Raw genomic sequence first — 20944 nt, 5'->3', positions numbered from 1 at the left:
CCTTCCCCATCCCCCAGTGGGGGCATCCAAGGGACCCCACCCCCAAGGAAGGCAGCCTCTCTGGGGCCCATCCCCTCGGCCTCGGGCCCTGGGGGTGGATTAGCGCCCTCTTCTGGCCAGTTCCCCGCTGAAGCTGCAGCCGGCCCAGGCGCCCCTGTCCCCGCCCCGGAGGTCCCTGGGGCCACCGTGCTCAGCCCGGGCCTGACGGGGGTGAGGCTGGGGGGAGCGTGGGGCCACCGGCACAGTGCCACCGGCACAGCGCCGTCTCCCTGCCCAGAGGCCCTACGACATCCACTCGAGCAACGCCGTAGAGTCGCTGGTGCAGCTGTTCAGCACCGTGAGCGTCCAGTACGTGCCCTCCTGGTCCAAGGAGACCGTGGCCCTGCTGCGGAAGGTGAGCCCCCCCTCCCCGAGGCACGGGGCCCGGGGCCGCCAGGTCCCCGCTGGGCCGGCCTCCTGTCCCGAGGGGGTGCCGTGTGGAGCCCCCGCTTCCCAGAGGCTCTGCCCTCCCATAGCCGCTGAGCCTGTCTGCGCACCGGCCGCTCAGCCCCCGGCCCCGCTGCCCTGCTCCCCTCCGGCAGGTGGGCAGCCACCCTGGGAGCAAGCAGAGAAGCCCCGGGACCCCCAGCAGCCCCCAGGGCCCAGAGCCGTCAGGGGCGGGGCCTCGGTGCTCCCGCCAGCTCCCTGCCCTCGGGTGGGGCGGGGCTGTGGCCCTGTCCCCCCTCTGGCCCCACGGCTGCCCGCTCGGAGAGCTTCACTTGAAAGACAGGGGTCCCTCGGGACCGGGAGTGGGAGGGCTGGACAGGTGGGGCCCCGTGGCTCCCAGTCCCGAGTCCTGGCCCACCAGGTCCTCCTGGGCAGGCCTGGCCCCTGCCTGGAGACCTATGACCCTGGAGTTGTAGCCAGGCAGCTAGAGCCTCTCCCGTGCCTAACGGAGCCTCGTAACCTGGCTTTTGCCCCAAGGAGCGCTGCCCTTACCTGCCCAGGTGGTCCCCAGGTGGGGCCTCAACTCTCAGAAGCCCGAGTGGGGCGTGCTGGTGGCCTGTGCACCAAGCCCCACACCTGGGGAAGCCTTGCCCGATGCACGTGCCCGCCCAGGGCCTCGTGGGGCCGTGCGGGCTGCAGCTGCGGTCAGGCGGCCACCCGGTGGTCGGCCGGGCCGAGGACGCCACCTGCTGGCGGATCTCAGCAGACCGTCCCCTGCTGCCTCCTCGGGCTCCGGGCACGGTCAGACCTCACACCCCGAACCCTCCCCTGGCGGCACCCCTGCGCCTGTTGGGTCGCCTGCCTGACTCCTGAGACCCTGCACGTCCCGCCCTTGGGCCCCTGGCCTGGACGGCTCTCCCCAGGGCAGGCGCTGGGCCGTGTCCCGAGGGACGTCGGGGCGGCCCCGTCTGACGTGGACCCCTTCCAGCTCCTCACTGTGAACCCCAAGCACCGCGTCTCCAGCCTCCAGGACATGCAGGCCACCCCCTCGCTGGCCCACGTGCTGTGGGACGACCTCCTCCAGAAGAAGGTGGAGCCGGGTTTCGTGCCCAACGTGAGTAAGCCTGCAGGAAGCCAGGCGGTGGGGGGACCGGGGTGGCGGGCGGGACCGGGGGCGGGGGACCGCAGGTGAGCCCCGCACCTGCCCGCCCCCCCGTCCCCCAGAAAGGCCGCCTGCACTGCGACCCCACCTTCGAGCTGGAGGAGATGATCCTGGAGTCCAGGCCGCTGCACAAGAAGAAGAAGCGGCTGGCCAAAACCCGGTCCCGGGACAGCAGCAGGGACAGCTCCCAGTCCGTGAGTGGGGGCTCTGGGGCGGGGTGCCTGCTCCCTGCCCCGACCCTGGCTGCTCTTGCCGGCCGCCTGCAGCCCCTCGTTCAGGCCCCCCCACCCCCTGGCTGCCCAGCAGGGCCCTGTGCACCAACGGGCCTGCAGCCACTCCTCTCCACCCGTCCCCGGCAGCCGAGCTGCCGGAGCAGCCAGCACACGCTGTCACGGGCCCCCCCCCAGCTCACACTGCACATGGCCCTGGGGGTGGCCAGTGCGGGACCCAGCCAGTCCTGTCCTGAGAACAGGTTTCTCGGGCGGCCCCTGTGCCAGCCGGCCCCGGGCAGGGCCTCTCAAAGCAGGCTCGGAGACGGGGTTCTGTGTGTGAGTGACAGGTGACCCGAGGACCCAGGAGGAAGTGGGGGAGGGGGGAGCCGAGCGGGGTGGTTCCCCACCAGGTCTGGTCACAGGGACACGGCCTTCCGTGTCAGCATCCGCTGAGGCCGGGGGCTGGGCGTGTGCCCAGGGAACCCTCTGGTCTCTGGCTGAGGGCCACCCGGGAGGTGCAGAACCCCCCCCCCCCCCCGATGCTCTGGCTGCCAAAGCAGAGTTCGGGCTTTGGAAGGAGCCCCAGGTGCAGCCTCGGGAGGAGAGGCAGACCAGGGTGGAAGAGGCCCCCCAACCTGAGGGCATGAGGGAACCTGATCTCTGCGCCTTGTTCTGACTAACAGGAGAATGACTACCTTCAGGACTACCTTGATGTGATCCAGCAAGACTTTGTGATTTTTAACAGAGAAAAGTGAGTGCATGGGGGCGGAGTGGGGGGGGACCAGTGGGCAGTGATGGGGGCAGAGAGGAGCTGGGGGGATGGGCCAGTCCTGAGCCCCAACAGCCACATGGCCTCAGTAGGCCCAGGGGTCCAAGCACTGGCCCTGGGGGGCAGGGAGGCAGGTCTGTGCTCAGGCCCCCTCGGGAGGGGCTGCTCCAGAGCTTTAGTCCTAAGCTGGGACCAGTGGCCAGGGCCTTGGGGAGACACTCAGTGGACTTCCCCCAGGGGGGGTGGGGGGGCTGGTGGCCTCTTGCACGTTGGCTGCCACCACTCAAGCAAGCAGCCCACTCGGCCAATGTGTACGGAGCATCCGGGACCAGGGGGCACAAAGGCCGTGCTGGCCGGCAGGGAGACCACAAAGGCCCTCGCCCCTCCTCAGTGGAGGGACAGAGCCCAGAGCTGGGCGACCCTGGGGGAGGAGTGGCTGGGTGAGGCCAAGGACCTGCTGCAGAGGTGGCCTGGGGCTCTGGCCCAGACGGAGAGCAGGTGGGGTGGTGCTCCGCCCACCTCAGTGACCAGAGGACGTGTGGGCACTGGTTTAGGACCCAGGCCGCGGTCCCGGAGGCCAGGGGCCTAGGTGGGAATGGGGCTCAGCCACAAGTCTCTGAAAAGCTCCGCCCCAAAACTGCTGACCCCAGACCTGCGCTGACCAGGCCCCCTCTCAGCTCCCAGCCCTGCTGCTCCCCACCCCCCGCCCTGCTGGCCTCCTGCCCGGAACCTGCCCCGCAGCCACCCCCAGGGGCTCCCTGCTGGACCCCCGTGCGAGTGACGCCCAGCACGGGTCTGTGTTCGGACCCCCAGCCCCGTCCCTGGGGGGCCCACTCTGGAGCCCTCAGACCCGCGGCTGCCGGGCTGCTGGGGAGGCCACCCGAAACCCCTCCCCGTGCTTCCCCGCCAGGCTGAGGAGGAGCCAGGACCCCGCCCGGGCCGCCCCCGAGGCCGAGGACGCAGACGGCGAGGAGAGCCCCGCCCCGCCCGTGTGCGGCCCCATCTGCCCCTCGGCGGGGAGCAGCTAGGAGCAGCTAGGAGCCCACGGGCCTGCGGGGGGCGCTCAGGCCGCACTGGAGACGGGGCCGCCAGAGGGACAGCGGCTGGCGGGAGGCGGCCTGGCGTCAACCTTCCCACTGGGCGGCCCCACTGGAGCCGGCCCCGCCCTGTCCCGGCCACGTGTCCACCCAAGCAGCCCGACCACCAAGCTGCCACTGGGCTCTCGGACGTGCCTGGTGACGAGAGACAGTCAGTGGGCGAGGGGGGTGGCGCCATGGGGGACCTCTGATCACATGTGACCATGGTCCTTCCCGGTGGCCTCCTGACCCCCTGGCCGGCAGGCCGCGGGGGCCAGGCCACGTGTGCAGCGGGGCAGGCACTCTCGTCTCCGGCCACCTCTCGGCTGCACGCAGGCCTGGTCCCCAGCCCCACCGCCGGCTGCCTGGTGTCCGCAGCTCACTCCCCGGAGCTCAGGGGCGGCCCAAGGTCCCCGGTTCCTGTACATGAAAGGGGAGGGTCTCGGGCCGGGAGACGAGGATGATTTTATAAATACGAGTGTTCTGGCACTGTCTGTGGTGTTTCTGTGCACTCCCGCCCCCGAGAACGACGGCAGACCCGCTGAGGGGCGGGGCTTCCACGTCCTGTGCCTGCCGGGCCCTCGAGCAGTTCACGGGGGGGGGGTGTCTGTTCAGGGGCCGGGCAGAGCTCTCTGCTCCCCAGGCCCGCCACCCTGGGCTGCGTGCTGGGAGGCTGTGGCAGGGGTGGGGCCCGGTGGGCAGTGGAAGGACGGGGACCAGGACCGGTCCAGCCCGAGCTCACTGAGCCAGGTGCGGAGCAGAGGGGGGTCTCGCCGCCCCACTCACTGGGCGTGCCCAGCTGGGGGACTCCAGCCAGTGACCCGAGGGGAAAGCCAGGGTGCGGGGGTGGGCGGCGCTGCAGGGTGGGACAGACCCCAGAGAAAGTTCCGGTGATGTCAGAGGCCAGTTGGGGGGGGGGGGGGGGGCGGGAGTGTCTGGGTTTTGTGCAGACACGTACATCTATGTGGGACTCTGGGACCCCGGGACACGGCGGCCGGTGCCCCGGGGCAGGCGGCAGGGCCGTGGGTGGGTCTGGCTCCACGACTGCCCGGTCTCTCGCTGAGCGGGGGGCACGGTACGTGGACGTCAGCCTGGGTGGAGCCCCCCGATCAGCTCCGGGGCTGCAGTGAGCCATGCGCTCAGCCAGGGGAAGCCCCCTGAACTCGGGGGACCAGCAGGACAGACAGGGGAGCTGCCCTGGGCCCGACCCTCCCCTCGTCGTCCCAGTGACCGTGACCGTCTGCTTCGGGGTCGGGGTGGGGGTGTTCCATTCCTGGGGTGCAGCACTAGAACCATTTTTAGGAGGAGGAGGCTGAGGCAAAGGCCGCCCAACAGTCCCTTGTTCTGGAACGTTCCAGGCAGCCTGGCTTCAGGTCTGGATCAGAGCCCTGGGCTGCTCTGCCTTAAGCTCACGGCCATGTCGCCCCCAACTGTCTGCTGTGGCCCGTGCCCACCTGGTCAGGATGTGGTTGGAGGTCCTCCCGGTCCAGCCCTGTCCCTCTGACCCCCCTGGCTGCCCCGACCTGCAGGCCCTGGCTTGGGAGCACTGTTCCCGGGCCCCTTTCCCAGGGGGAGCCCCTCCCCACCACGTGGACCCAGCCCTGTCCCTCCCCAGCACGGGGGAGCAGCGCCGCCCCAGTGGGTGGTCCCGGGGTCCAGCTTCACAGCCGGCACAGTGCCAGACGAGCGGCCAGTTGGGGGGGCCCAGGGTCCGGCACAGAACCCACTCACAGGGGGCAGAGAAGTGGGCAGCTTCCAAACAACGCCTTTAATCGGGCCAGCCCCCGGTGACAGAGCTGGGGTCCCGGCCGGGGCGGCATGCAGGGTCCTGGCTGCGGTGGTCCCCACCGCACAGAACTGCTGCTCTACTCAACTACTGCGACGCACGGCCTGCGACGGCAGGGGGCGTCCTAGCTACGGTCCTACTCCGTCCTGGGGCCAGTGACTAGGGAGGCCGGGGCGTGGTCCTGGGGGAGGGGCGTGCAGCCTTGGTGGCAGCCAGGCCTCGCTCTGTTCCCAGTGGGTCCCTGAAGTCACAGCGGCCCCGATGGGGCCCAGCTCACGGGGCGCCGCTCCTCATGCCCCGGAGGGCAGGGGGCAGAGGGCAGGCGGCGGGGCACGGGCTGAAGCTCTGCGGGGAGCCCGGTGGCAGAGCTGGGGCTCTGGGGGGCAGTGGTGGCACCTGTGTGTGGTGAGGCCCCGGGGGTGGGTGGGGGCAGCAGCCCCGCCGACACGGGGCACCCAGCACCCAGGCCGGGGCAACGACGGGAGCCGCCCCCGGCAGTGACCCCTCCCCAGACGAAGCCCTTGTCGCGGCCCCGGGGCCCCCGGAGGAGCATCCCAGAGCAGGGAGGGGAGGCCCAGCCCCCTTCAGAGTCGGTTCGACGGAGGGAAGGCGAGCGGGGGAGCCCGGCCCACCCCTGTGCCCCGCCCGGGGCCGCCCCGGCGCCTAGGACAGGGAGGTGATGTTGGAGCGCCCGCCGGGGGGCGCCATGATCTTCTGCGCCGTGCGCCGGGCGACGTGGTCGTCGGCCTGAGACCCTGCGGAGACGGAGTGGGGGGGGGGACAGGGGCTGTGGGCGCGGGGAGGGGTCCGGGAAGGCAGAGCCCCCCCACCCCCCGCTGCTGTGGGCCCCTGACAGGACGGTGGGGCCCGTGCAGCGAGCGGGGGGCTGAAGGTCATGCCGGTCTGGGGCACAGGCCAGCCCGGCCTCATCCCTCCAGGGGGTCTCAGGCTGCCCCCCAGCATGCAGATTCCCAAGGGGGCGGGCCCCATGTCCTGGGTGGGGGTGAGCAGGGGTGGCCGTCGCCTCCCCAGGGGCAGGCTGGCCCCACCCAGGGGCTGGAAGGAAGGGGGGGCCTGGCTCGGGGCCCAGCACTCCGGGAGGCTTGGCCACACGGCCGGCAGAGGCCGGAGACGGTGGCCTGTGCACTGGGGCCGCCTGAGCCCTCCCCGGCACAGCAGCACACCCTCCCTCAGCGCACGATGCAGCGGGGCTGGCGGGGCTGGCGGGGCTGCCGCGGGGCGGGGCAGCTGGACTCCCACGTGGCCCCAGGGAGGCGGGGCGGCCCACGCTCACCCTGGGCGCAGAGCGACAGCCCCGGCCCACACGGGGGCAGGGAGGGGCTCCCCCTCGGGCCCCACGACCCCAGGCCCCTCACACGGCTGGCCCCCCGCACGGCAGTGGCCCTCGCCCGCAGGCACAGACCCAACTCACCAGACAAGCTGAAGCCCGACTGGTGCAGGTTCCGCACGGGCGGCACGGACACCTTCCCTGGGCAGGACCCGCGGGCCTGGGCGCCGCCCCCCGGCTTGGCGGGCACCATCACCTCGTGGACCGGCCCGTCGTAGAGGCCCCGGGGCACGCCATGGATCTCGGCCAGCTGCGGGTGGGGGAGCTGGGAGTGAGGGGGCCGGGCCACCCTGCTGCTGGAGGGCAGGGGCTCCTGCCCAAAACCTGGCCCCTCCATGGTGTGGGTCCCCCTTTCTGGGCCCAGGAGCTCTGGGGCTCCCTGCCAACAGGCATCCACCTGTGTGCACGGCGGACACCCCCCTCCCTCCCCTCCCACCTGCACATGTGTACATGTCCCTCCCCCGCACGCATGTGTACACACGTGTACACACCTCCCTCCCACCCGCACACATGTGCACACACCTCCCTCCCCCTGCACATATGTACATACCTCCCCTCCCCCCCCGCACATGTGTACATACCTCCCTCCCCCCTGCACACACGCCTCCCCTCCCCCCCGCACATGTGTACATACCTCCCTCCCCCCTGCACACATGCCTCCCCTCCCCCCTGCACACACACGTGCACACACCTCCCTCCCCAGAGTCCATGCCCAGCACTGCAGGCCCTCTGCCCAGACAAGGGCAGCCCCACAGAGAAGGTTGCTGTTTGGCATCAGAAACCAGCCCCCCACGGCCCCTGCCTCCTCGGCACCTGCCGTCCTGCAGCCCTGGCACAGTCCCCCCAACTCCAGCCTGCGGGAGCCCCAGGATGGGGGCCCCTGCACGCAGCTCCCAAAGCTGGAGGCGTTTCCCAGCAGCCGCCACCACAGACGGGAGGCCCATTGGTTGGAGCGAAACCTTCAGGTGTACTTGTGTTTCTGCCTGAGCCTCCGCCGGGGGGTGTGGTTTACACCCATGACCGTGGGCCTGAGCTCCGTCCCGGGGACCTCTGACCAGGTCCTGCCCGGAGGGGGGGCGGGGGGCGCTCCCAGGCAGAGGCGCCGGGCCAGCGAGAGTCGCTGCTGTGGGACACCCCCAGGCAGAGGCGCCGGGCCAGCGAGAGTCGCTGCTGTGGGACACTGGTCGCGAGGACTCGGCTGAGTCGAACCCCCGCGCCACAGCCCCAGGTGCAGGACGGGGGCCCGTCACCTGCAGGCACCTCAGGCGTCGTCCCCTCTGAGCCTGGCTGTACGCGAGGCTGGCTCTGCCACGTCACAGGCTGCGCTGGAACCCAGCCCGCAGCGGGCGGGCGTGGGTGGGGCTGGCCGGGAGCAGAGGCCCCCCCCCCCCCCCAGAGGTGCGTGGCAGGTCCCCGGAAGGTCCGAGCGCTCCCACCCACGCTCCCGCGGCTCGGGCCTCACCCGGTTGCGCGCCTTGACCCTCTTGTAGACGAAGTCCGGGAACGTCTTGCGGGGGATGAAGCGGCCGGCCCCGGGGGTGACACACAGCTGCCCGTCCTCCAGCACCACCCTGCCCTGGCTGATGACCACGGCGGGCACCCCGCGGCACTCCACGCCTTCAAAGATGTTGTACTCCACGTTCTGGGGAGGCAGGGCAGGGGTCCGGCACCGCCCCCGAGGCTCCCCTGGCTGCCCCCGTCCCCGGGGCCCCGTGTGCTCGTGTCTCACAGGGGGACGCAGCCCACTCGGCTGGGCCGGAGCCAGCGGGACCCGGCGGTGACCTCCCGGAGCGCCCGGGCCTGCGCCTGCTCCTCGGGGGAAAGGGCACTCGGAGGAGCCCGCACTAGGGGGCTGGCCGCAGGAGCGGGCAGGCACGGGGCGTCCGGCCGCAGTGTGCCGACGGTCGTCCGGGCCCGTGTCCCCACCGAGACGGGTGAAGCTGCCCACTGGCCGCCCGCCCTGAGGCCCCTGGGAAGGCCCCCCAACCCCGACCCGGGGCCTGGCCTCTCTCACCAGGTTGTGGCTCTTGGCAGAGATGATCTTCGTGGCCTTGGGGTTCCACAGAACCAGGTCGGCGTCGGAGCCCACAGCCACCCGCCCCTTCCTCGGGTAGAAGTTGAAGATTTTGGCTGCATTCGTGCTGGTCACAGCGACGAACTCATTCTCATCCATCTTCCCCGAGGCCTGGGCAGCGAGAGAACGGGCCAAGGGGTCGCACACGCCACAGGGACACTGTGGCCCCCTCTGCCCACCGCCCCCATGTCCTGGCGGCCAGCAGCGATCAGCCCGCACGCCCAGGGCAGGGCGTGTAGATGGCAGATCGGGGGGTCTGGCCCAGCCGCCAGCTTCTCCCCGTCCCCGTGCTCACTCTGAGGGTGAACAGACAAGCCCCCACAACATCTGTGTCCCCTGAGGCAGGTGACCGTCCCCCCAGATGGCCAGGAGGCCTGGGGCAGCAGGGCTGGGAGAGGAGCTGGGTCTGGGGGCCGGGGCCCGGGGAAGGGCTGGGGGTGGGTGTGCAGGGGACAGACCGCACCAGGCAGGGCTTAATGCCATGGCGGGGGAGGGGGGGCGTGGGTGACTCCCACTCGCCCTCTGCCGCCTGCACAGGTGTGACGTGAGGCTCGTGGGGGGGGCCGGCTGCAGGGCTGGGGGCTGACACCTGGGCCCGGCCACTCGACTCCACTCCACTCGGGGCGTTCGCTGGCTCAGCGCTTCCCGCTCAGATGAACCAGCAGGGCCCGACACGGCCGGCTCCGGCTGGGGAGACACGCCCGGGCCCTCGGACTCACCACGCACTTCTCCCAGACCACCGACATGCGCTCCTCCACCCCGTTGGTGCCCTCGGGGATGAGGGTGAAGTTGTCTTTGCCGACAGCCTTCTGGGCGGTGGTGAAGGTGCAGTGGGCGCTGCCAGTCACCTGGAGGTCCCCACTGGGGGGAGCAAGTGGGTCAGGGGAGCCCAGCGGGGCCCGGCCTCCCTCAGCCGGCCAGGGCCGCTCAGCTTTACTCCCCGCCCTTCTCTGGGGCCAGTGACCCAAAGGGCCACAGGGTGGGGGTGGGGCGGGGCAGATCAGATCAGGGTGGATGCTTTGGTGGGCGGTGTGGTCCAGGGTTTGTGCGGGGGAGGCTGGAACCACCCACTTGCCGAGTTCGTGCCCTGCACGGAGCACACAGGCCCCCTGGGGCGGCCCAGGGGCCCCTCACCTGGACAGCAGAGAAGCGAGGTGGTCGGCAGTGGTGGCGTCCGGGCTGATCGGGGGAGACGTCACGAAGGCCGCGGCCTTTGCCCAGTTCTTGCTCCAGTAGTGCGAGCCGTCGGCGCCCAGGCTGGCGGTGGTGGGCTCCCCAAACACGACCACCCCTGCGGGGAGGCCCCGGGGTGTCCCTGGGTTTCCTGACCCTGCACAGCCTGTCCCCTCTCCTGGGTCGCCTGGCCCTGCCCCCGCACACCCCTGCCAGGGGCCAGGCCTGCTGGGCACTGTGCTGGGCCACAGGGCGGAGTAAGGCTCCGCCCCCTCCCTGTCTGCACAGACCCCGGGTCTCCTCATTCACCCCACCCCCTCCCCCTTTGTGGGCGCTCTGTGGGCAGAGGGCACCCCAGCTCCTGGATGCGTGGAGTGTCCAGCCAACAGTGACATGGGCTCCGGGCGGGGGCAGCTGGGTCCAGTGTCCGTGCACACGCCCCTCCCCCAGCAGGCTCTGGCGCCCCAACAGGCCCAGGGTTTGCCTCAAGGGCCCTGGTGAGCAGCCACTGCTCCAAGATGGGAGATTTATTCCAGCCACACAGGGATGTGGGGGGCGGGCAACACCCTTGGGGAGGGCACCCGCCCAGGTGAGGCCTATTTTCAGTGGGGCCTGACCCCTGAACCCCTCCCAGCACCCAGCCCCAGGCCCGTCGCTCACCCTTGCGCTTGGCCCGGGCCACCACGTCGGCGGCGCCCTTGCTCATCACCTTGGTGATGTACAGGGGGCAGCTGGCCTGCTTGGCGATGGTGACGGCTCGGAACACAGCCTCGGCCTCCACCTGGGGACAGGGGGGCTCAGGCAAGCGCGGGCCTCCCGGCCAGAGTAGGCCCGGCCGGCCCACGATTCCCCTCGGGCCCTGGGCCCGGAGGGGCCACCCCTGTGTGGGTGAGGACCCATGCCACGGCCGCAGCCTCGAGCCCGGGGCTGGGGGTGACCAGTGGGCATGGGAGACACGCGCCTGGTGGGGGACAGAGGCCCGGCCACGGAGCCAGGGCCTGCCCGCAGGGGGAGGAGGCATTGGGGGTGCCGTCAGTGCTGGGGGGCACACGGGGCGGGCACGGCACCCACCTCCTCGGGGCGGCTGAGCGCATGGCCCTCGGGGCCGGTGACTCCGAGCTCCAGCAGCCGCTTCTGCTCCTAGAGACGCCAACAAGGGGCCGTTCCAGCCCCGGCGCAGCCCCAGGGCCCGGGCCTGGGCCAGGGCGCGCGCCCACTGCCCAGGGGGCCTGCTCCCCAGGCTGAGCCCGGGCATCCCCCTCCCACCCACAGGGAACTCAGGTGCAGGGGGCACGCTGGCAGGGAGACTGCAGCTCCCCCGGACTACAGAGGAGGGACCGGGGCTGGGAGAGGGCGAGGGACTCGCCCAAGGTCACCGGGCGGCCCCAGGCTTGGCTGCCCTGCTGGGTGTGCACGGGGTGGGGAGGAGCAGGGCGGGGGGGCTCCGCACCTGCCCCGAGGGGCCCCCTGAAGCTCCCAGGGGCCCCGCAGCACCTGCCCCTGCGGGCACGGGGGCCGAGGGGCCACCAAAGGCACGAGGAGAAAAAAGTCAGGTGCGGGGCCCGGAGGTCGTGGGCACCCCCTCACGGCCACCCCCCACCCCGGGTGTGACGGAGGGACAGGCTCTAGCCCCACACGGTGCTCTCGGGTCAGCAGGACGACCACAAGGGCCAGCCCCACGAGGGGCCTGCACCTGGGGCCCGGAGGAACCCCCGTCTCAGTCACCCCCACGGAGCAGCATTTCGTTTGGGGACAGTTTCGGTCAGTGTGATGACCACAGAACACTCTGCTCCAGCAAAAGGCTCCCCTGCACTCCCCGGACGCCCTGCCTTCCTGACCTCTGACCGGGCAAACGACTGACTAAGCTCAGTACTGCCCCCTTCAGGGTCTGTGGGACGAGGGGCGCACAGGCCAGTGTCCGGGGGACCCCCCTGCCCGCACCTCCTCCACGATGTCCCCATTCTCCGCGTGCACTTGTGCCAGGGCCCCCAGGTCCCGGATGATGCTGAAGATCTCATACATCTGGGGGGAGAGGCCGCGGGCGGCTGCGTCTCTCCGGGAACGGCCAAGAGACGCCTGCCCGTCCCCTCCCCTGGGCGCCGGCCCTTACCTGGCCGTCGGTGCACTGGCACCTGTCCTTGTACGCCATGAAGACCAGGAAGGAGTTCACGCCTGGGGGGAGGCAGGGGGGCTCAGCCGCCCCACCACGGGGTGTGGGTCACGCCTGGGAGCGCCCTGCTCCTCGTTTCCGGAGGCACTGTCCCCCCAGCTGGTGGCACGGGGGCCCTCGGGCACCAGCGCCACCGACAGTGCCCAGCAGGCGGTGACAGAGGACAGAGCGGGCCCAGCACCCCGGCCCCTGCTCCTCACGCCCCAAGATCGGGGACCGGCGGCCCCCAGAGGCAAGGGCCGGTGAGACACTCACAGCCCCTGGGGACCCCACCCCTTGGGCTCTCTCTGTGGTCACCTGACTTGGGCCAAGTCCCCTGTGAGACCTGGACGGGGTTTCAGCCTCAGGACTTGGGGTGAAAACTCGCAGCCCTGACGAGGGGCGGCCGGTTTCAGCACCCAAGGGTGCGGACGCCACCTCCTTCCGAAAGGGCCTCGATTTCCCGGAAACACAAACAGTGCGTTTCCTTCACCCATGGCCAACCACGAGGGAGCTGGGGTGGCAGCGGCAGGGCAGGCGCAGTAACGGGGACAGTTAGAGGGGGCGTCCCTCAGGCACCGGGCAGGGGGCCCTCAGTCTGGACCCTCTGGAAGCAGACCGGACCCCTGAGGGACTCCGGTCCAACCCCCCGAGGCCTGGCCACCGCCCGGGGTCGGAGGGCGCAGCGTCCAGCAAGGCGGTGCCTGGGGGGGACTTCCCACCCAGACCAGCGAAGCCCGGGGCCCCCCCAGCCCCGCGGGCGCTCACCCTTGTCCTTGACCAGGGCCTCCAGCTCCTCCCGGGCGCTCTCCTGCCAGCGGGGCACGTCCACGTGCAGGGAGTAGTCGCAGCACGCCCCGCGGTCCGCCAGCTCCCGCCACTGCTCGTAGGCCGCCAGCAGGCTCACCCCCACGTCGGGGAACACGTGGTCCACTGCGGGGGCAGCGGCGTCAGCCGAGCCCCCCTTCCCGGCCCAGGGGACGCCCCCGGCCTCCCAGGAGGTCCCGCTCCTGAGGGGGCACTGGGCACAGAGCGGAGGCCGGGGGGACCCCTCCCCGGGGGCCCACCCTGCTGGAAACCCGCCCGTCAGTTCTGTCGGAGAGGCACCGGCCCCTCTGAGCAGAGAGACGGGCTCCGGGCCCCGCCCCCTCGCTCCCCGGAGCACACGCCACACCCCAAGAGCACGAGGGGCAGCCAAGGGCCGCGACCCCCTGTGCGGCTGCCCCTGGAGGTCAGGCAGGGAGGCGCCACTGTCCACGGTGCCGGACCTGGGAGCCTGCCCAGAAGGGTGGCGTGGGGCTGGCCTCCCTGGGCCTCCCCAGCTGCACACGCCTTAGTCAGGGCTGCCTGGCCCCTGCGGAATCTGGGGGTGCACACAGCCCCGGCACCGACCCCCTGACCTGCAGCCTCACATCCAGTGTCCACACCCGCTCACAGCCGCCCCAGGGTGCCAGCAGGGCCCGGGCCCCCTCCAGCACAGCCCTCGTGCGGGGCCCTCATGTTTCCACGGCTCCGCCGGTGAGGCCGGGACCCTGTGGCGGGGGTGCCTGTCCCACCCTGCAGGCCGTCCCCACGCCCGCCTGCTGCTGGCAGGTGGAGGAGGCAGATGGCTCGGCAGAAGGCAGCCGCGCCTGCAGCCTCTCTCCGTCCCCACGGCGACACCTCGCAGCGTGTCTGAGGCCTGGGCACTGGCACAAGCAGGTGACGTCAGGCGCGAAGGTGTCCTGGCTGGCCGGGGCCACCAGAGACCAGCAGGAGCCGTGGCTGGACACGACCCGTCTTCTGGGTCAAACGGAAGATGGACCATCAGTCGGCTTCTTCACTTCGAGGCTGAGGCAACCGCCCTGGTTCTGACCGCGGCCAACCGTCCCGTGTGACGAGGCCCCGGCCCCGGCGGCACCACGGCGACCACCCAGCGCCCCCCGCACACGGGCTCCCCTGTGAGCACGGGCTCGCTGCCGCCTGCCCCCGCCTCATGGGCGAGGAGCTGCTCCCTGAGGTCGTGCGGCCAGAGCTCGGGGGAGCAGGGCCCACCCGTGTGCGAGACCGGGTCTCCGGCGTGGCAGACCCATCCGTCCTCGGCGTCCAAGGCTGAGAGGGGGGCTGGGCCCGGGGCCTCGTCCGGTCGTCCGGTCCCGGCCCGAGCTCACGGAGAGCGCGGCCCTGCCCCTGCACGAGGTGCCCGTCACACGGGACCTCCCGAGGTCAGCACGAGGACAGCACGTGGGCCAGAGGGGCTCACGCCTGGCGCAGAGCCAGCCTGACGGGAAGGTGAGCCTGGGAGCTGCTGACGGGGTCAGAGCGAAGTTTCTTCATCCTTTTCCTAAAAACGCACTACGCCTCTTCAACTCTTCCCCCCCCCCCCCCCGAGGTGGGGACTGGCTCCGCCCAGACCTCCGGCGTGAGGCTGGGGGCCAGCGTTCCAGGCGACGCACCGCTCACGTGTCCGGAGCGTCTGGTCTCCAAACCTGGTCCTCGGCCAGCGGCGGCCCCCCAGGAATAGTGAACAACGGGGTGCTCTCCCCGTGACCCACGGAGCCCCGGGAGCACCCCAGGGCTGGCCTCACGAGAGACCAGCCCGAGGGACCAGGTGACCGGGGAAGGCACTCCGGGGCCCCGTGACGGGGACGCGGCAGAGGGCGAACGGGACAGAGGAAAACCCCACCACGCGACACGCCCCTCGCAGTGGGGACACTCACGGATCATGGTGGTCCCCCCCGCCAGGGCCGCCTTGGTGCCCTGGCAGAAGTCGTCGGCTGGGGTCATGCCCAGGACAGGCATGTGCAGCCTCGTGTGCACGTCCACGCCCCCCGGCAGGACCAGCAGGCCGTGGGCGTCGATGGTCCGGACGCCCCCGGGCACGACGAGGTTCTCTCCGATCTGTCTGGACACAGCAGAGGGGGAGGCCTCGGGTCGGAGGTCGGAGGGAGCCCCAGTCAGCGCTGGGACGGGCTCCCAGGCCCACAGTGGAGGTGGGGGTGGGGGGGGTCGGGGGGGGGGCACGTTTGGGCTCCTGTCCTTGAGGAACAGGGCCACATGGCCAAGGCCCTGGGGACCCCGTCAGAGAGCAGGACGCCCAGCGGAGCGGCTCGGGTGGCCGGCCTGGGGGACCCGGCCCTGTGTGCACGCCACAGCCCCGGGGGGTCCATGGGGGAGTCCACGTGCCCTCCCCCGACTGGGAGCCGGAGACGCTTCGCACCACAGGCGGGGGTGGCCGACGGCCCCGAGCCCTGAGCCACACCGAGGCTGGGGTGGCGCAAGAAGCGTGGACACTGCCGTCCTGTTTTGTGAGACGCACAACTAGCAGGTGGCAGGAGTCCCGCCGCCCCCGGCCAGGGGACTCGCGACATGCATGCAGGCCCTGGACGGCACCCCACCGGCGTGTGCGCGCTGCGACCTGTGACCCCTGCCGCGGAACTCACTTTATCAGCCCGTCTTCCACGTAGAGGTCGGCGTGGAAGGACTGGTCATCGTTCACGACCTTCCCGCCCCGGACCAGGAGGCGGTCGCTCTGCCGCACACAAACAGACACACGGGTGAGCGTCCTCCAAACCCAGTCGCATCTTCGGTGCCACGTCTCTCTCCGGGCTCGCGACGGACACACTCAGGCGTCATCCGAGCACGGGAGACCCAACGGAAGGGCCGGCGGCACTTGCCATCATGAAGGGGGGGCAGCCCCGTCCACCCCCGAGGGCCTGGTGCCCACCCAGCGCCCCCATGCGGCCCCTCCTAATCGGCGGGTGGACCCCCCAGCACCGCCCCCCACACTGGTCAGCAGCGTGCCCCCCACTGAAGCACCAGGATGAAGAGGGGAGCTGGCCCTACTCTGTTAGGAAACGACCGGGGTCAATGCCACCGCTGTGACGAAAGGGGCTGGAGTCCGGCACCCGATGCGGCGCCCAGGCTGAGGGCGGAGGCCCGAGGCCCGAGGCCCACTCACGTCTGCCCTGGTCTTCCGGCCGCCCCCCTCCCCCCACTGCCTCGGAGACACCACACACAGGGCCGTCCAACCGTGACGGACACAGATGACACAATGGATGATGGGGGGAGCGTTGGGGCCTGGGGACAGAGAAGGGCCTGTCTGGGGGGTCTGGGGGTCTGAGGCCAAAGGCCGCATGCCCGTGCAAAGGCCCTGCGGCAGGAAGAGCTTGAACGGACACAAAACACAGGAGGACACTAGGGGCGTGCTGGGCTGTACCCTAGAACCTGGGCGGTTTCCGAGGCTGCTGGGGAGGAGGGGCCCGGGGCCAGGGTCGCAGGGCTGCTGAGACGGGGCCCAGAGAGGCTGCCGGTGAAGAGGCCACGGTAGGGGTGGCGGGGTGACGTGCCAGGAAGGCATCAGGTGACCACAGGGGCCTGTGCGGCCTGGAGGCCCCCCAGGTGGATGAACACAGTGTCGGGAGCCAGGCCACCTCCCCTGGGTCCCCCCGCAGCACGGAGCTGGGGCCCTAGGAGGGGCTGACCCGACACTGGGCAGCCATGACCCCTTCCAAACATCGGGACAAAGCGGGGCACAGTGCAAGGGCTGTTGGGGTGACGGCCAGACCTTGGGGAGGGGAATGGGGAGAAGGGCAGGGTGCAGACCCGTGCGGCCGAGGGCCCCCCACCACCTGGCCTGTGGGAAAGAGGGTGCCCACCCAGGGGCCAGGCCGGAGGTCCGCCTGGGCTTCCGGCTCTTTCCGCCTGAGGCTGAGAGGGTCGAGCGCCGGCCCCCGTGGGTCTGAGCTCGGGGAGCTTCCCAGCTGGTCAATGACCCAGTGCTTCTGGGCCTGGGGACGCCGTTCCCTGTCCTCACTGACACCTCACGCCCTCCGGGTTCGCAGGTAAACCCCCACTGGAGTCTCCGAAAGCCACAGGCAGCCCCCTCCCTCTGCGGCCAGAGTGGATAATTCTACAGTTTACTTTGACTGTAAATTTCATCCCCCCAAATTTCATGCCTGGTGAAAGTGATACGAAATTCACACCACCCCTCTCCCCAGGTGGGAAGAGCCTCGTGACCTGCTGTTCCCCACCCCCACCCCGGACTCTGACCCCCTTCCCGGGTGCAGAACCCAGAGAGAAATGCAGTCTGGATGGGGTGCAACACTCAGGATGGGGGGACTTCTCTTAAATCAGCGGCCTTACCCAACACCTCCCTCTCAGAAAGGGTCTTCCTGCCATCCCCCCTTAAGCCCTACTCCTACCCACACCCCTCCCCCAGCCGGTCAGCATCGGGGGAGGAGAGGGCTGCTTGCTCCTTGAGGGTCTCGGGAAGTGAGCTGCCAACCCCTCCGACCCTCCCCCGCACACAGGGGCCCAAGCCCGAGTTGGGTCGGAAACCCTGCCGCCCGCCGCCGTCCAGCTGGCGCCCGGGTGCTCCCCTCCCTCCGTCCCTCCGCCGGCCCCAGGCGCCTGGGGGGGGCGGCTTTGTCTCCTGGCGGCGGAGGGTCCGACCTCCCGCACTGGTGCGAGTGGGTGTTGGGGGGGCTCTCCTCCTCCCAGGGCTGGGGGTGCCCGCTCTGCACCTAGTGAGCTCGCTTCCCCGGAGCCTCCGAACCCCGGATTCACGCTGGGGTTCGGTTCGGGCTGCCAGGGTCTCCGGAGAGCGGCCGGGCAGAGTCTCATTGTCTCGGAGGAAACAGGAGGAGCTCCGGACACCGCGCACGCTGCCTGGGGGGTGGGCGGCCCAAGGGCAGGCGCCCTTAGCGGTGGCTGCGCTGCCGGCCGAGGCTCCAACAAAGGGCCGAGCCCGAGGCGGGAGTCGGAGACCGGACCCACAGCCTCCCTCTGGCCGCCGTGGGGAGGGAGGCGCACCTGTGCGCTGGAGAGCAGGGCCTGGCCCGCGCCCTCCCCAGCTGAGGGGGAAGGTCCCAGGAAGCCTGCAGGGCCGGGGCCTGTGCGCTTGGCTCCTTAAGGGGGTCGGGGCGGCGCTCGAGGAGACCCCCGGCCCGGGAAGGGCCGGAGCCGGGACAGAGGCTTGTGCGGGGCTGGACCCGGAGGGCCGGGGGTTCAGGAGCGGGGAGGAGGCCACGGCGGTGGGCAGAGGGGGTCGGGAGAGGGGCTCACCGTGATCCGGGGGATGCTCTTCTTGCCTTGGAAGGACATTCTCCTCCTCCGGCGGGTCCGGCTTGGGGGCGCGGGGCGCGGGGGCTGCTAGGCCGGGCGCGGGGACGTGGGGGTCCTGGGTATGCGAGCAGGAGCGCTCAGGGCCTTACGACCGCGTTCCAGGCCCCACCCCGTGCGGGCCACGCCCCCTAGCACGCCCCGCCCCCGGCAGGCCCCGCCCCCTGCCCGCGGCTGCTGCTCATTTGCATTCAAGTTTCGCGGCGGCCAAGCTCAGTCGCCCCTGTCCAGCCCGTCAACTCCCGGCCCCAGGACCCAGCACTGGGCCCTGCCGGGGCCGGAAGCCCTGCGTGCGGACCCTGTGCCGCCGCCCGCCCGTGTGAACCTCGCCCCCCCCCGGGGGGGGTAGGAGAGGTGGGTCAGGGTCTCGCCAGACCAGCCAAGGCCCCGCCGCCCACCCCGTGACCTGAGGCTCCCGAGGCCACGGGGGTGGAACCCCGTCTCACGTTCAGGTCCAGGCGCCCCCTCCGGGGGCCCGACTCTGCCCGGGAAGGGCTCTGCGGCCCAAGCCGAGCTCCTTCTAGGACAACCCGGGGCGGGGGGGGGGGGGTCGGAGCGCTGGGCTGCGCACTGACCCCGGGATAGGGCCGCGCAGGCGCCTCCCGGCGAGGCTGCTCCCTATCGGGTGCCCTAAGCTTGGGGACCGGAGGGAGGGGACGCATTGGAGAGACACACGCGGAAAAGGAAGAGACACGGAGATGGAGAGAGGCACAAACAGGGGACCCAGAGCCCAGGACGGGCAGCCCCCAGAACCCCGGCCCCAGAGGCCAAGACCCCGGACGGAGCTGGGGTGGGCTGGGGGAGCGGAAGGCGAATCGCAGAAGCCCCGGACCTGCCGGGTGGAGAGAGGCCCCGCCTCCGGCCCCCGCGTCCCCTCCGTGGTGCTGGAGGAGGTGGGGCGAGGATGCGCTCCTGGCCCACGCGCCGCCCCCACGCCAGGTGGCCTCCAGATATGGGTGTGTGGCAACTTGGGAGTCAGGGACCCACATCCCCTCGCACTGGCCCCGCCCCCACAGCCTCTGCCCTGCGGCCACTACCTGCCCTGGGCCGCCAGCCTGGGCTGCTAGGGCCACCCTCGAAGAGCTGCTGTGGCTGCTGGGGGGGCGGGGGGCAGGTCCTGGCACTGCCTGTGGGCCCAGTGGACCTGGGCCTAGCGCCCCCCCGCCTCCCCCCGTCCCACCCCTAACCCAGTGGCTCCGGGTGCCACAGGCTGACGTGGCCCCAGGGCGTGCCCTGTCCCAGCCAGAACCATCTGCTCCCCTGCACGAGGGGTCCCACCTCCAGTGGGAGCCACTGGGGGGCAAGACACAGGGGAACCCACAGTGTACAGAACCTGCTGCAGCGTGTCCAGGCCCCCGTTGTGGGGGGTGGGGGGCCCCACCACAGGCTGGGGGGCTCTGACTCCAGACATTTCCAAGTTTCCTGGGGGAGAGTGGGAAAGCGTGCATGCACCCTGAGAACTGCTCCTGGCCGCTCTCCAAGCCACCAAGTTCAAGGCTGGGGAGGGAGCAGGCAAGACAGGCGCTCCCAGCTCACCCAGAGCCACGGGTCTGTGCTGTAGCCCAGGGGGCCCTGCAGCTGGGTCTCGAAGGAGAAGACTCTGCCGCCCGCCCTTGCGTCCTGTTAGTGCGACAGCTCGTCACCGCAGGCCCCGGCGCCCTCGACCTAGCGGCCTGAGGGGCATGGGCACTGTGCAGGGCTAAACCACAGCCGCCCCTCCCCCCTCCCCAAAGCCTCCTTCACCCACCTGGGGGCGAGGGTCCCACGCCCCGTCTGCTGCTCCCTGCGGAGTCCTCCGCCGCTCCGGACCACCTGAGCGCCCTCTCCTGGCTCTCCTTCGACACCCTCCGGTGGCTGTCCGTGGCTGCGGTGAGGCGGCCGGGAGACACCCGCTGCCCCGCCCCCGTGGGCAGCAGGCCCCCGCTCCCCTCCCAGAGTGGGAAGAGGCAGGACCGTCCCGTGTGGACCCGGACACAGAGGTGGCCTGCACAGCCCGGCTTTCATGCCTTGTGAGGACAACGCTGCTGTTCTAAGGTTTGTAACAATTTTTATTAAAACTGTACAATAACTTACAAATGAGTAAAAATTCTCTGGTGTGTACATATATATATATATATATATATATATACGTATCGTAGGAATCACAGTACAAAAATACGTGTAAAATGCTGTGGCGATCGCCGGACGAGCCTGCCCCGGCCCAGTGAGCGCCGGTCCGAGTGAAGCACACCCCGCGTCCGGCACGTCGCAGCGTTTTCCAGGGAGCGCTGACACCGGCCGGCGTGTCGCCGCCAGAAAGTCCTGCTTCGGTTTTTGCATAAATTTACAATAAAGCTTTTAAAAAATGCGCAGTAAACAAATATGGGACTCGATACACGTATCTTACAACCGGATTCCCTGAGCCTAGACGTGAGTTCGTCACCGTGTCAAAACACACAGCCCACCCTCAGGCTCTGGTGACGGTGACGGGCGCTGGCCAGCGCAGGCTGACATGATGGCGCCCCAAACCCAGCCCCACACCCCTGCCCCCTGATGCCGGGGCGGTGTGCGCCTGCGCCGGCCGTGTAAGGCACGCGGGTGGCCGGAAGGCTCGGGGCTCCGCGCGGGCAGAGCACTTTCCGGAAGTGCTGGTCTCTCAGCAGCCGGCACCCTGGACCGCGGACACCG

At 70.7% G+C, this 20944-nt stretch overlaps 2 protein-coding genes across 2 annotated transcripts in view; one reads left to right on the top strand and one right to left on the bottom strand.

Annotated features, from left to right (window-relative positions):
• The window catches only part of STK32C (serine/threonine kinase 32C), a 32742-nt gene extending 28603 nt beyond the window's left edge, over nt 1–4139 (top strand). Inside the window, exons 8-12 of the mRNA XM_028512161.2 lie at nt 278–394; nt 1415–1540; nt 1651–1782; nt 2484–2551; nt 3480–4139. Coding sequence (XP_028367962.1) covers nt 278–394; nt 1415–1540; nt 1651–1782; nt 2484–2551; nt 3480–3597 — 561 coding nt within the window. The 3' untranslated portion in view covers nt 3598–4139. The remainder of the gene's footprint in view (nt 1–277; nt 395–1414; nt 1541–1650; nt 1783–2483; nt 2552–3479) is intronic.
• Nucleotides 4140–5396: 1257 nt separating this feature from the next.
• DPYSL4 (dihydropyrimidinase like 4) lies at nt 5397–18400 on the bottom strand. The gene is made up of 14 exons (XM_028512159.2): nt 18221–18400; nt 15598–15686; nt 14875–15059; nt 12944–13108; nt 12137–12198; nt 11968–12048; nt 11098–11166; nt 10687–10807; nt 9988–10144; nt 9573–9714; nt 8794–8964; nt 8242–8421; nt 6864–7029; nt 5397–6186 (listed from the first exon to the last, which is right to left on the bottom strand). The coding sequence occupies exons 1-14, from the start codon at nt 18257–18259 to the stop codon at nt 6095–6097; spliced, it is 1719 nt and encodes a 572-aa protein (XP_028367960.1). The 5' UTR covers nt 18260–18400; the 3' UTR covers nt 5397–6094.
• Nucleotides 18401–20944: the final 2544 nt, after the last annotated feature.

Source organism: Phyllostomus discolor, chromosome 5 (assembly GCF_004126475.2).
Source record: "Phyllostomus discolor isolate MPI-MPIP mPhyDis1 chromosome 5, mPhyDis1.pri.v3, whole genome shotgun sequence".
Taxonomy (NCBI): Eukaryota; Metazoa; Chordata; class Mammalia; order Chiroptera; family Phyllostomidae; genus Phyllostomus; species Phyllostomus discolor.
Note: the sequence above shows the minus strand (reverse complement) of the source record. Positions and strands in the feature narration are given on the sequence as shown.